General features: G+C 40.5%; 1 protein-coding gene across 1 annotated transcript in view; it reads right to left on the reverse strand.

Moving 5' to 3' along the window:
• Positions 1–11619: 11619 nt before the first annotated feature.
• TERT (telomerase reverse transcriptase) overlaps positions 11620–15171 on the reverse strand; it is a 1470615-nt gene continuing 1467063 nt past the window's right edge. Inside the window, exon 16 of the mRNA XM_044065146.1 lies at positions 11620–11873. Coding sequence (XP_043921081.1) covers positions 11770–11873 — 104 coding nt within the window. The 3' untranslated portion in view covers positions 11620–11769. The remainder of the gene's footprint in view (positions 11874–15171) is intronic.

Here is a 15171-nt window from a genome sequence, read left to right on the forward strand (position 1 = left end):
AAATACTAAGACTGTTTTGTCATGTTTTACGTCTGAAGAAGGGTTTATCCTGAAAGTGCCAACGTCTACAATAAAGAATATCTATGTTAGCCTGGTGGTCTGTGTAACTTTTCTTGTTTTTTACTGTGTTTTTTTGAGCTGCAGACCTTTGGTTTCCTTCACATTTGGACTTTTATTTCAATTTCTAACTTTAAACCAAACATTTACTGGTGTTTTAACTATAGAAGTATTGCTTCACATCTTTATACAAGAGGTATGCAAATAACTTTTACTGATGTACTTAAACATTTATGAGCTGTTAGCTAAAAAGTGCATATAAAGTTATACATAACTTTATGATTCCAGAAGAATGTTTCCTGTCGTGTGCAGCTTTTTAAACTTTTTCTTTCTTCTTGGCAGTGTGACGTCACACTGGAAACTTGAAAGTTTATGACGATGGTGAAGTACGTAGCTGTTAAATGGATAATGCCTTTTTATGTTCTGAAGGAACACTGGTGCTCTGCAATTTGTCTAACAGCTGCAATTACTATATGTAGAGGTCATCTGCTCTGGCTGTTTTCTGTATGAAGTATTAGTGTTGTTTCACTAAAAGGTCTGCTCTGTAAGGAGTAACTGTAGTGCTGTCGGCTGTGGCATTATTCTGTATGCAGTTCATGGTCTTTCGTCTGAAAAAAAACACTGGTGTACTGCTGAAAAGTTTGTTATGAAACTTCTGTTGTAGCTACTGATAGAATGGAAAAAAGGTGTTATGCTGGCTGATGCACTTGAAAGAGTTGCTTACTACACCTGTATCTGCCGGACTTTGAATACTGATACATGTAGTATGATTGCTGATAAGATTGCTTTGAACAAAACACTGTTTTTCTGTAGACTTCTCTGTAGAACACATGTAGTTTGATGATACAAAGGTTGCTACTGGGTTTTGTGACTCAGTTTTACTACTATTTTCATTTATAGTGGCTCACCATTGAAATAATCATTACGACTGTAGTATACTGGAATTAACTGGAAACAAATGAAATGAGAAGGGAATGAAAGTCTGTATCTATTAATTACCCAAACTTATGCTGCAAGAGTGCCAGTCCCTCCTTTATGGGCCATCTTTTGTACTTTTCAGAATAAATTCTGCAAACACTGTAGTTTGGTTAATACCGCTTTATTAGATGTTCACAATATCCAAATACTGTCTTCATTAACAGTGCTGATAAACAATAACAGTTTGTAGAAATGCTGGAATGCTGATTAGTAATAACAGTGCTGCTAAACATATCCAAAGTTTCTGCACATATATACCAATTCTCCTGAATAATATAAACTGAAACAATTTTTATTTGACATGTTATCTGTACACAGGCTCCAGTGTCTGTACTGTAGAGACCCTTTTACATATAAGCCCAAAAGCTAACTCAAATTCTAAAATGCTGGATAGTTAATCTTTTCTGTATGTCAGTCCAAACTAACTGACTTGCCTGACTGCATCTGCAGTATTTCCTAATACCAAAACCCTGCAATGCTTTTCACGTGTCTTTAGCCTTGGTTGCCTGGATTTCCAAGCCTTGCACTGCATGTGACTCTTTATCTAGCATTCCATTTCACATACACATCTTTCCCTACAGAAAAGAACATTCTGTAGCTTTCCTTGAAACCTTATTTCTGTATATGTCATGCTTAGCAAGGAAGATTGCATCTTTCCCTTAAAAAAGGAATATTCTGTATTTCTCTGAAACTGAATGCATACATGTCTGACTGTATATTTTCAGGCCTATTATTCTACCTTAATGCACTATAGTGAATTTATTAAGGATACCCTCATATTCTTAGAAACTACGAAAGTATAGTTGTGTAAGCTGAACTTACCATAACAGTAGATGCTCGATTGATCACTGCTGCAATAGCCTTAACTATATGTCTTGTATCGTACGAAACATATAACAGTCAGTCAGCTTCCAAAGCTGCAGAGCACCTTCCATGGTCCCAAAATGTCAGGCAGCTCAAGCTGAGCTGACTAAATAGTCTGGGTGCAAAACCCTTCACAGCTTTCTTGCTAGCACAGAGAAGGAGGATGAGTTCTGAAAGGCCAACACTAGGAATAACAAAGATAAATATCCACACCCTGGCATAAAAATCACACAAAAAAACAAGGAGGATGGAGGTAGGGAGTGGTTACTGCAGAAGTGATCATTTGAACATCTACTGTTATGCTAAATTCAACTTACACAAGTGTATTACATTCACCCCTGCAGTAGCCTTAGCTATATGGGTAGATTAACATAGCTAAATATATTTGGGAGGTAGAAGGAGAAAGGTCCAGAGGTCCCTAGAGAATGGTCCAAGCAAAGCATAATCTAGACCTAGAGAAGGAATCCAGCTTATAGTGCTTTGTTAAACTATGTACAGAGAACCAAGTAGCAGCTTCTAGAATACTTCTAGAATTCAACTCTTGTAGAGTGGGCCTTGACCTTGCCTGAAATAGATTTGTCACAGTGAGTAAACAAAAGGTAATAGCCTTAGACAGCCATTTGGAAATAGTCTGTTTTGACATTGGTTGTCACTTTTTCCTGCCTAAACAACAAATGAACAACTGATCTGATGATCAGAAAGATTAAGTTCTGTCAAGATAGTATCTGAGTTGTCTGTGGACATCCAAGGTATGGAAGATCCTTTCTACCCTATATTTAGGTTCAGGAAAGAAAATGGGCAGATGCATAGTTTGACTTAAAGTAAACTTGGATAGTTAGGCATAAAAAGGATTAGTTCTAAAAGAAACCCTGTCCTTGTAGAAAATGAGGTAGTTTGACTCACCATAACAGCTTGCAACTCAGATTCCCTTCTTGCAGAGGTCAGAGCAATCAACAAAACTGTTTTTCATGTTAAAAACCTCAAGTCAGCCAGATTAGCTGGTTCAAATAAAGCAAGTGTTAGTTTCTCTTAACACAAAACTATGATCTCAAGGAGGGACCCACAGGTTTAGTTGGAGGCCTCTTATGTAAAATCCCTTTCAAGAACACTTTTACATGCAAGGGTCTTGAAAGAGGGGGATCCAAGGGCAGACATGCTGAAATGACTGATAAACAAACCTTGATAGAGGAATAAGAAAGGCCATGGGATACTAACTCATACAAATATTATAAAACTAGCCCTGAATGGGTGCTCATTATGTTGCTGGCACCAACTAGAAAACCTTTTCCATTTGCTAATATATGATTTTCTAGTTCGTACCTGCTGAATGTCCTGACAGGTGCCTAAAAGGAATTAAGACCCTATCATCCAGACAGTCAACTGAAGATGACTGATGTTGTGATATATCAAACACCCTGTTTGTGTGCATGTCCAATTCTGTGAGAAAGCTTGTGGTAATTGGCGCTGGCTATTTCCAAAACAAAGGAGAACCACAGTTGCTTGGGCCAGAAGGAGTCACCACAATGATCTTGGGGGATTCCTTCTGAATCTTCAGAAGTACCCTTGATATTAGTGGAAAGGATGGAAAGGCATACACGAACATTCCTGTCCAAAGAAAAGAGAAAGCATCTGTCTTCCATACCATCTTGTATGGAGTCCTGGAAGAGAACTTTGCCAGTTGATTGTTCAGACAGGAGGCAAAGAGATCAGCTTCAGGAACACCTTAAAGACAGATCAAATCTTGGAAGATCCCCTGATCTAGTTTCCACTCACGAGGGTCTGCTCTGCCCAGTTTGTCTGCCACACAATTTTGCTCTGACAGAATTTGGGATGCCTGTAGAGTGAGACTGTGCTGTGAAGCTATATCCCAAGTTAACATGCTATTCTGCAAAAGGTGTACACCCTGGTTCCCCCTTGCTTGTTGATGTACCACATCACTGTGGTATTGTCTGTAACCACTTGAAGAGGTCCAGGGGACCAAAGATTGTTCAGGGAATTGACTGCCTTGATCAGGGCTCTCTATGATCTGATGGATCCATCTATGATCAGATGTATCTGATATGTATGTGCTTGCATCTGTCCTTGGTGTCCCATGCTCCCTGCACTATTCTCTCTCCTGAAACTGCTTGCCAAGCAAAGTCTGAAGCATTTGTGGTGACAGACTGCTTTGGAGCAGGGAGGGAGAAGGGGTGACCTTGTTTTAAGGATATCTGTTGTCTCCAGCAAGTAATTTCTCTTCTGACAAACCCCAGTATTGGGATCTGAAAAGATAAAGGGCACTGATGCTGGGACCAAAGTAAGATTTCAGACACCACTGTATTTTTCCCATGTGGAGTCTTGCCAGGGGTATTAGGACAATCATAGATGCCATGGGACACTAAATCCTGAACATTCTGTCACAGTGACTGAAGTCTGAGTGGAAAATCTTTGAAATAGATCTAAATAAATATCTATTTTTTCATGTGATAGAAAAGTTCTTTGAACTGAGGTGTACAGTTGACAATCCTGTGTGATGGAGTCAAGAAACACTTTGAATGTTCTTTCAGAATCTTAACCTGTACAAGAGATCTTTCACCCAACAGTGAGAGAGAGATTCCTGACATGTTGAAAAAGACTGCACAGATTAGTAAGTTGTCTAAATAAGGAAAACATGGATACCCTGTAGACTGCACTGAGCTATAACTGGAGCTTGGCACTCTGTGAATGCTCTTGGTATAGTGTACAGTCCAAAGGGTAAGGCAGAGAACTGATAATATGATCCAGACACACACACAAAACTTTAAGAAACTCCTGAAGTCTGGATGAAAAAGAATGTGATGATAAGCATCTTTTAAGTCTAAGGTTACTAGGAAACCTGAAAGAGGAAGGGGGCAGCAGGTTCTGAAGTGACATAATTTTGAATTTGGGCACTATCACAAACAAGTTTAGCAAAGAAAGATTCAGAACTTGTCTCCAACAGTTTTCTTTCTTTGGGACCAGAAACTTCCTTGAATAAAATCCCATCTCAACCTGGGAAGGAGGAACTCATTTTATTACTCCATGGGACAGCATGTGGAAACAAAACAGTCTGATCTGCAGAAAAAGGAATGGCCCCCCTGAAAAGGAGGAATTTCCTTCCCTGCCATCTGTAGCCCATAGGAATGATTTTCAGAACCCATTTGTCTGAAACAATATGTTGCTAAAGAGAAAAATGGAGATTTAGACTTACTGGAAGAAAAAAGATCGCCAGGATGGAGGGGGTCACAGGGTCTATTAAACAGTCATTCAGAATTGTTGGCATGTCCTTGGTTTTAGGAGGTTTGAGACTTCTTTTTGGAACTTCCTTGTCATGTCTTCTTAAATATCAGTTTGCCTAAATTCTGTTGAGACTGTTTATTCTGTTTTTTTTTGTTTTTTTTTTTGCCAAAACTAAATAAGGGGAAAGAAAATCCCTTGGACAATTTGTAAAAGGATGACTGAAAAATCATAGAGATTCCCTGGATCAGCTTACCCCTTTCATCGCACTTTTTGATCACTTCTGCATCAGAGGGGCCAAACACTAAATCTCTATTCAAGGGAGAATTTAAAATCTCATTTTTTTTATCTGGAAGGTTCTGAGAATGCAGCCAAGCAAAACTCCTTAATGCTATACCAGTGTCCATAGTTCTGGATAAGTAAAAACAGAATCATACAACTACAAAGAATGAGTAGTGGCCTGTGTAACAGAAGAAACTAAGTTATTTAAAGTGGATTTTTCTTCACAAGAAGAAACTGTAGCTAGAACATTCCTCATACATTTACAATATGTCAGAATAAACATTAACGTATGAGCCTGACAATTTAAAATTCAAAGTTGCAGAGGTATACAGTTTTTCCCCATACCTATCAATAATTTTCCTGTTTATTAGAAAGAATAGGATTGGAATTAACAATGTGCTTAGGAGTAGAGGAGTCAACTAAGGCTACAGCTGCAAGGTCAGGTTTGAGAATGGTGTATAAGCATTTAATAAAAGACTGAAGAACTTTATACATCCTACCTGCCTTTTTAGGGACATCTGACTATTAGGAAAACTGCAGGCAGAAGTATACACATCCTCTAAAGCAGGTAGGACAGGAGGAATGTATGTAGGTTCTGGAAAATCCTTCGGTAACAACTCACAGTATTTTTTAAGGGACAGAGAAACCTCAGTGTTCTCTACAGACAAAACCCTAAATCTATCCGTGAATCTTCCTGTTCAGATTCAGAATCTAGAATCTCTCCAGGAAAGGAGGCATCCCTCTTTCTTTTACCAGAAACTACTCTACAAGAAGGATCAATAGCCTGATTCAAACCCTGAGCCATTCCCAGTAAATTACTCCTATCCAAAGAAATTTGAGGAGCAGTAGAGTCATGCTTGACTTTCTGTTTCTTTTCGACAGGAAAATGGGGCCAATCATATTACTAATAGCAGCCGCTGCACCCCTAGGCTGGGCACAGCACAACAAGGAAACCTTCCCTGTTCCTTCTCCCAAGACTGACAAGTGTGGTTCTCAGTTGCCCACTGCAGAGAACCCCAACAGCTGCAGAGGATGTGGCTAACCCCTGGTCCATAGTGACTGTAGGTGTTTCACCAGTGGGTTCCCGGGGTAAAAAATGAGTAGTCTGAGGTGTAACAAATGGTCACAGCAGAGTCACCCATCTGAGGCTGAAGCAAATTTCTAGCCCGCTAGAGTGACAGAGGTTGTTTGCTTAACTTTTTCTGTTTGTGGCTGGAAGAAGGGCCAACTCTGGGGGTGACATTCTGTTCCATGGTCAGGTTTAAAATGGTGCATCTATCCTTGGGAAAGCAAGCAACAATGCCAGTAAAAGTACCAATCCACAAAAGTTACGTTTTTGATGGAAAAAAAACAGAGTAAAAAGCACTTTCAAACACTATGGCAGCTTCACAACCTTAAAATAAACTCAATTCTCCACAGAAAATAGTTTATCAGTTAGATAGCCCAACTTTTAAATTGACAGAAATGAGTGCTCCATTTAAAAACACATTACAGTCTCAAGACAATCCATTAAAAAACAACACCCCTAGCTTTAAAATAACATTCTTGGAGAGGAAAGTAATAAAACATCAGTAAAAAGTAAGAAAATGGAAGTCTGTTTCCCCAAAGCGAACTCATCTCCCCAGCTATTGAAAACACAAGCCAACAACTGATTCTCAAAAGTCTCAGAGGAGTATCCTTTTTGGTGGCAGCAAAGCTCTAAAGGGCTTTGCACCAAAACTTCTATTTTAGTCAGCTCAGCTTGAGCTGCTTGACAGTTTGGGCACATAGAAGGTACCCAGAAGCCTTGGAAGCTGGCCGTCTGTTATATCCTTGGCAGGATAAAACCCATATAGCTAAGGCTAATGCTACAGTGATCAATATGAAGAACACCAGATAGAAAAAAGAAACACTTTCCCTGTTCGTGAAGAAACATTCTATTGCCCAGGTGGAAAGTAAAATTTAAAATACAGTAAAAGCTTCCCCAACATAGACTGGTCTTGTCAGAGAATGAAACACTGAAGGGGGCCTAAGTAATTCTATTAAATGGCCTGTTTCTATGATGCACAGAGTCCACACGTCCTGTGTGATGGCTCTCTAGGCAGGAATGAACCTGGAAAATTGCTTTTCTACCACTGTGGCCTGATAGGAAGAGTCTGAGCTGCAGAGAGATGAACTGGGCAAAAGTCTTGCAAGAAAACATCAATGGATGTTTGTGGGTAAGGTAGTCTAGCAACTGTCAGGTGTCCTTTGGCATCAAGGAGAAATGACAGCATTCTACTTATCCTCAAAAGTGGAAAGAGTTTTATCTTTTGCATGTCCAGTGGTCTCCTGATAAGGCTTGGCAAAAAGAATCTCACCCCTAAAATGGCATCCAGAATAGCCTGGCACTGTTTATCATGAAATACAGCCTGAGCCATGCCACCCTGTGTGGGCAGGTGACATTGTCTGCATTACTAGCCACTGCATATACAACTTCAAAGCTATATAAGGAAACGTGTAGCCTTACCGAAACACTTGCTCTAAAGTCTCTCATTCCTCTGAATTGGGAATGGCAGGAAGTTTTGCCCACAACTTGCTTAACTGTACAGTTGTGTGGAAATAAGGCATATGAATTCAAAGACCAAAGCGGGATTTCCAAACTGTCCATAGCCTCTGACTTTCTCTCTTGGGGGAACAAGAACCAAGTTTTTAGACTTATGTCGAGCAAAAGAAATATGGTGTGTCTGGAAAGAATTGAAGACCACTGAGGGATTAGCATGCGCCTTCTTAAGTGCTGCAACACTCGAAGACAGGTACTTCCATGCAGCAAACAAGCCATCATTAATAACAAGCCTCTAGGGATGTATAACACAGGAATCCCCTTTTCCCAAGATAAACACTGAGATACTTGGGAACAACTGAAAAGTGAATTCATAGACCAGCGTGCTTCTCCAATGGATACATTCTTAGTACAGAAGCCAGTAGAAAAGGATGACTCACTGTTTCGCAGTATGAAGCATGGGACCTTCACCCTAACAAAATCTGTCTCCCCTGGCTAGTGCAAATGATACAGACAGGCAAGAAAATTAAAGCAGTAGCAGAAGGCCATACAGTTAATCAACACAGAAAACACAGAATGGTGATGGCCATCCACATGACAGCACAGTTTGTACCAGTACTGGCACAAGAATTGAGAACATGACCTAGCATTGGTATTTTATCGATGTAATGAACTGCGTCCTTCCTCACCTGCTCAGCTATTACATAATGGGCTAATAAGATAATTCCAAGCATACCTAATTATGTTACCAATGTAGGTAACTCCACATGAAGTACAGAAGGAAGCAAGTCTGGATATACTGAGGTTGCTGAAAACAGCATTTTTGGCAAACATCAAAGACTTGAGCAAAACTGATTTTATGAACTTAATTATCACCATGATTTAGGAATATTACTGTCATAACACATAAACCCTAAATACTTAATAGAGAAATTAAACAATGAGAAAAAAAATGAAAATTTAGTGTGGATACAGGGAAGACTGAGAAAATCTGTGCAAAAGAGTCTATTAACACGGGGAATGCAATTCCTTCAGCCCAAGTTCAGAACTAGAAAAATACATGTGGTCTTGACAGCTTTCTTCTCACTCACTTGTGAGGCATTGACTTACACAAAGGTGTGAAGCGTTGATTGCACCATGGATCTTGATTGTAATGGTAGGTGCTACAGGAATCTATCTTAATGATATCCTGCCCACCCACAGACAAGACAAAATATGACAACATCTTACGACAGGATAATGACTGTATGAACCAAGGATCAGAGTCCAGCACAAGCATTATGGACTCAATTAGACCATTAGAACACTACAGACTATGAAGCAGAGCCAGGCCTAGACTTTTACCTGGATTATGTATCTTTTGTCTTCTGCCTTTCTTACTCTTGTCAGGGATCTTTAGAGAAACCTTTTATTTATATTTTCATTTTATTTGCATTTGTTATCCAGATAAATGATCTGGTCTCAGCCACAATGGCCATACATCAACAAAATACATACATGCATAATGACACTGATAGATACGTAGACGAACTGTTGTAGTTATAAAGCACTGGTATCTCTAGTATGTGAATGTATACAGCAATAGCACCGTATTAATGCTAATATACCAGAAAGCTCAGCAAGCAAACAAATGGAAAAAAACAAAAACATTGTTGTCATGTAATATGTATTAATGAAAATATCAGAGTCACAGGCCTGAAGCACTCTCACTTACAGCCGTCACTATCACAATACTCTGGTCCCAGGCAAAAAAGACAACCCTTGTTCATTTTCTGATTTGTCATCTGGTAACAACAGTAACAGTTGAATTTTTAGGTACTGAACCTAGGAATTTTTCAGTAATATAACGATACATAAAGACTTGACCTTTTTTAATTTCTCCAAGTGTTTTGGGTTTCTAATACCATGAAGGGAATAGACCCCATTCCTAAGTCAAAGTATGACTGAACTTTAAGAAATTAGTATTGTTTCAATCTTTGATGTTAGCCAGGAGTGCTCTTTGCAGCACCTGCAATGTGCCCAGTAATGACTCCTTCTGCAATTCGCACAGGGTTACATGTATAGGTAACATATCATGGTATGATTGTAAATTATTTTTTATAAGATCCATTGCTCCTTACTATTACTGGAACTGTATGGGCATCTTTCTTCCACACTGCCCTCATTTTGGCCTGCAAATCCTCGTACTTTATGACTTTGTATCTCTCTGTAAGTACGACACTGTAGTCACTGGGTGTAGCGATTTCAATAATCAATGCTACTTTTGTCTTCTTTTCATGGACTACTATATCTGGTTTTCTTGCATCTATTTTTTGAACTGTTGGTAATGGATGATCCCATGTGATATAAACTTCATCATTTTCTATGATGCTTTATGGCTCATGTTTCCAGTGCTTTTCAGCTACTTCCGTATTATAACACCAGCTCTTCAGCTCTAAAAAAATAAGAACCCAAGTGTAGAATACGACAACAGCCAGTTCACCAAACACGATTTATTTGCTGTACAGTCTCTAGCGCCTCGGCTTAACAAAGCCTTCAAGGAGGGCTTTTCTACTTCCGTATTATGTTTGCACAATCCCCAATGCAACAGTCTTGCCACATTATTGTGCCTTTCAGTATACAGTCCTTCTGCCATCCAGCAACAAGATGTGTAAATATTTCCAATTCTGTTTTACAAAACCTACATTTGTCTTTTTCTCCCACATGTTCAATGGACTTCGTAAACCAAAGTGTATGTAGTCCACTGTCTTGGGCTGCCAAAATTAACCTTTCGTCTTTTCATTTAAATTCACCTATCCTTAACCATTCCTGTATTCGATCCTCATCAATATGAGGTTATTCCAAGAGTTTCCAATATTTGCAGCTATATTTATGCATGTTCCACATTTCTTGCCTTTTCATCTGATCCTTCCCTTATATTCTTTCTTTTCTTTCTTGGCACATTCAGTCGCTACCTGATTTTTATCTACTTCTGGTTTGATTTCCATTCCCGCTTGACGCTGATATACTTCTGCTAAATTAAGCAGTGAAGTAATCTTAGACTTGTTCTCCTCATGTTTCAAGACTTGAACTGTATGAGTGGAGAGGAAGAACCTGAGATTCTCAGGCATTGTACACTGGTCAAAATGGACACATGCCATAAGTGCAGAAAATGGAGTTTTTATAAAACAAAAAGATTTTATGGAAAAAAAAAAACATGCATCTTAGTGTTCCACCCACTACAGAAGGCCTCCTCAAGCAAAATGTACTTCCTCTGCACTGCATTTCGTGTCCGTATGCCTGGATGCATAGGCCTCCAAGTGCCTTGTAAAAAATCAAGAAACCGTTATTCAAATCATAAAAACAAGAGTGTATACACCTACAGAGAGGACAGGTTTAGTGAACATTTTTACTGCATTAGAATACATGATCCCAGTATTCTTTCAGGGCACAGCCACATGTGCTTGAACTTTGGCACATTTATGAGACAGCAAAGCATATGAGAAAAGACGCTGTCCCAAAAAATACTTAAATTTAGAAATGTCTGCATTTGCTACAACTGAAGTTATTCGACAAAATGAGCAGCTACATTCATAATTCAATTTCTTTATGACTTTGCACCAGTAAAACTACCCCTCTTGTGAGAGTTTTTTTTGCAATTTTCTGTTTCAGCTGTTTTAACTGAAAGACATCATGACTACAGATGCCAGAAGCAAAACCAATGAATCTTTATTGCTCACAAGTTCCACCAATGAATTCACATTTATTAAATGGTGTCCTTGGCATATGTTTCAGTATCATTAGTATCTATGACTTCACCAGGAGCCACATCAAACCTTAAATGTACTTCTAGATTAATCTAAGATCAATGAAAATTCTTTGTAGAGGGAATTCAATGTCACTGACTTTAAGAGTTCCACTGCTTCTTTTGAGAGTTTCTTCTGTACTTGCAACTTGCCTGAAAAAAACGTAACATCAGAATTAGGAATCAGATTTTCACCAGTTTAAAACAGAGCATCAAAAAAAAATACAGTTATGTGAGTACTCAGTATAAAACAGATACTTACCATATCACACTGTCTATGAGAAGACCCTCTGCAGTAGTAACCACTGGGATTTCTCCTTTTCATACCCCAAGCTCAACAAAAAAAGAAGTTATGTACTTACCATAACGTTCCATGTGAGTTGTTCATCTAGTCTTCATTCTTACGCATGGGTTCGGAGCCGATCTATCGGCTCCAAGTCAGCCATTTTACTAGCTGAAGATCTCAGAGTAGCTCAAGACCAGGTCCCTATCCCATGATGCTCTCTCTCCTACCTCAGATCTAGTTTGCTGAACCTAGCATGAACAGATATAACCCAAGGAAAACTCCAACCGGACTAAGAAGTCCCAGAACAAGACCACCAGACTCCAAGTCTACTTGTTCTTCGAGATCCTGCAGGGGGAAGGCGGGTGGGAATGTAAGAATGAAAGCGAGATGAACAACTCACATGGAACGTTATGGTAAGTACATAACTTCTTTATGTGAAGTTGTTCAATCTCGCCGTTCATTCTTACATATGGGTAGTGTCCCAAGCACCCTAACCCTGGGTGGTTCAGGGGAGTATATTCTTGAGGACGGTGGAACCAAAGGAAGCCCTATCCCTGGAGGCCCTGTCCACTTTATAATGAGTGATAAAGGTATGCGGCTTAGACCAAGTGGCAGCTGCACATATAGTGTCCAAAGGCAACAGAGATGCATAAGCAGAAGAAGTGGAAACAGCCCTAGTGGAATGCGCCTTCACTCCATGCTCTAAAGTTTGGTTTGCTGAAGAGTATATAAACTTAATGCAGTCGGTTAACCATTTTGAAAGGGTGATTTTAGAGACTGGTAATCCTTTCTTAGTGTCCACATGAGATACAAAGAGTTGGTCAGTTCTTCTAAATTCCTTTGTCCTGTTCAAACAGAATCTCAATTGTCTGTGGACATCAAGTTTAAGCAACATGTACTCCAACTTACTAGAATGGTTACTGAAAAAAGTTGGAAGTTCAATGGTTTGATTCAGATTAGTCTCGGAACACACCTTTGGCAGGAATGAAGGGTTAGTCCTCAGTGGCACTCCGTCTGGGTGAAACACCAAGTATGGGGGTTTGATAGAATGGGCTTGAAGCTCAGACACCCTACGCGCTGAGGTAATGGCTACCAAGAAAATAGTTTTCCAAGAAAGAAACTTCAAATGACAGGACGATGCAGGCTCAAAGGGAGGAAAAATAATACGTGGCAGCACAAAATTTAGATTCCAAGAAGTAAAAGGTTGTCTAACAGGCAGCCTAAGATGAATGGTACCCTTCAGGAAGGCCCTACATACCTTGTGAGACATCAAATTAGAACCTTCAGCTCCAAGGTGAAAATTCAAAATTGCAGCCAAATGAACTCTAATAGTGGCAGCTGCAGCACCTTCATGAAAAAGCTTAGATAGAAATTTCAGGATACTAGCAATCGGGGCAACATAGAGATTAATGTTATTCTGGGAGGCCCAAAAGGCAAATCGCTTCCATTTACTAGCATACAACTTTCTGGTGGAAGCTTTATGCGAAGATACAAGAATATGCTGTACCTTCGAAGAAAATTCGTGTGACTTGGTTAGGTTGGGAATTGGAGCAGCCAAGTTGTCAGTCTGAGGGAACAAAGGGAGGGATGGAGGGCCCCTGACGAATGTGTCAGCAGGTCTGGCACTGGGTCCAGAATCCAAGATTCCTCCAGTTGATATAGTTGGAGGAAGGGGAACCAAATCTGTCGAGGCCAAAAGGAGGCTATTAAGATCACAGTCCTTCCCAGGCTTTTGGCTTTCTGCAAGAATTTCGGGATAAGGGGTATAGGTGGGAAGGCATACAGGAGTCCCGGGGGCCAATCGTGTATGAGCGAGTCTCTTGGGCTGTCCCCCGAGGGGGATTCAGGGCAAAGTAGCTTTTGCATTTTGCATTCATAGGGGATGCAAATAGGTCGCAGCAAGGCTGGCCTCATCTGTGGAAAATCATCTCTGCAACTTCTTGTTTGAGAGACCACTCATGTGGTAACAGAATGGCTCTGCTCAGTTTGTCCGCTATCATGTTGGATTTCTCCGGGATATGCGTTGCTATCAGAAAGCACCCGGTGGATACTGCCCACTGTCAAATTCTCAAGGCGTCTCGACACAGGGGATAAGACCTGGTTCCCCCTTGCTTGTTGATGTACCAGACCACAGACATGTTGTCTGTCTGTATCTCAATCATTCCTAGAGGAAGAGAGATGTAGAAGTGCTGCAACACCAAAAGCACCACTCTCAGTTCCAGAACATTGATGTGCAACTGTGACTCTGTCTCCAACCAGGTGCCTTGGGCTATTCTTCCCTGAAAAAGCCCCCCCACCCTATCAGAGTAGCATCCGTGGTCACCGTGGCTGACAGCAGGGGAGAAATAAATGGTCGACCCACTGTAACTTGTTGGCTGGTCAACTACCACGAAGATCCTTCTTGCAAGAGTCCGTAATCATGACTAAGAATGACAACGGACGTTGTTGGTAAGACCACTGTGTGAAGAGTAACCATTGAAGAATTCGCATGTGCATACACCCCAGGGGAACTGCTATGAGCGTAGCTGCCATGGTACCTAGTAGCTTCAGTACTTGAGAGGCCGGTACTTTTCTGCTCTGCAAATTGTCCGAGACCTGGTTTTGGAGAGTGGCTATTCTGTCCAGGGGCAATTTTACTGTGGTGGTGTCTAGTTCTGCTCCAATAAAGGACATACGCTGCAATGGTGAGAATGCAGACTTTTCAAAATTGATAGTCGTCTAGATATGGAAACACTCGGAATCCTAGACACCTCAGGTGAGCTGTAACCACTGCCATGCATTTGGTAAACACTCCGGGGTGGCTGTTGTGTATCCAAAGGGCAGTGCTTGGAATTGGTAGTGACTGGCTCCCACCACGAAATGCAGATGATCTCCGGATGGTCTAGCCATTCTGATATGGTAATACGCATCCTTGAAATCTATAGAGCACATCCAATCGCCCATTCCGAGGAATAGGAGAAGAGACTGAAGCGTGACCATCCAGAACATCTCCTTCTTTACAAATGTGTTGAGCCTGCTGAGATCCAAGATGGGCCTCCAGTCCCCTGTCTTGTTTGGAACTAAAAAGAATCTGGAGTAAGTCCCGGATCCTATTTGGTCTTCTGGGACTGGCTAGATGACTCTTTTTTTCCTGCAGCCTCTGGATTTCTATGGCTGCTTGATCCC

The sequence above is a fragment of the Protopterus annectens genome, chromosome 3.part0 (assembly GCF_019279795.1).
Source record: "Protopterus annectens isolate FY-2018-M chromosome 3.part0, PAN1.0, whole genome shotgun sequence".
NCBI lineage: Eukaryota > Metazoa > Chordata > Ceratodontiformes > Protopteridae > Protopterus > Protopterus annectens.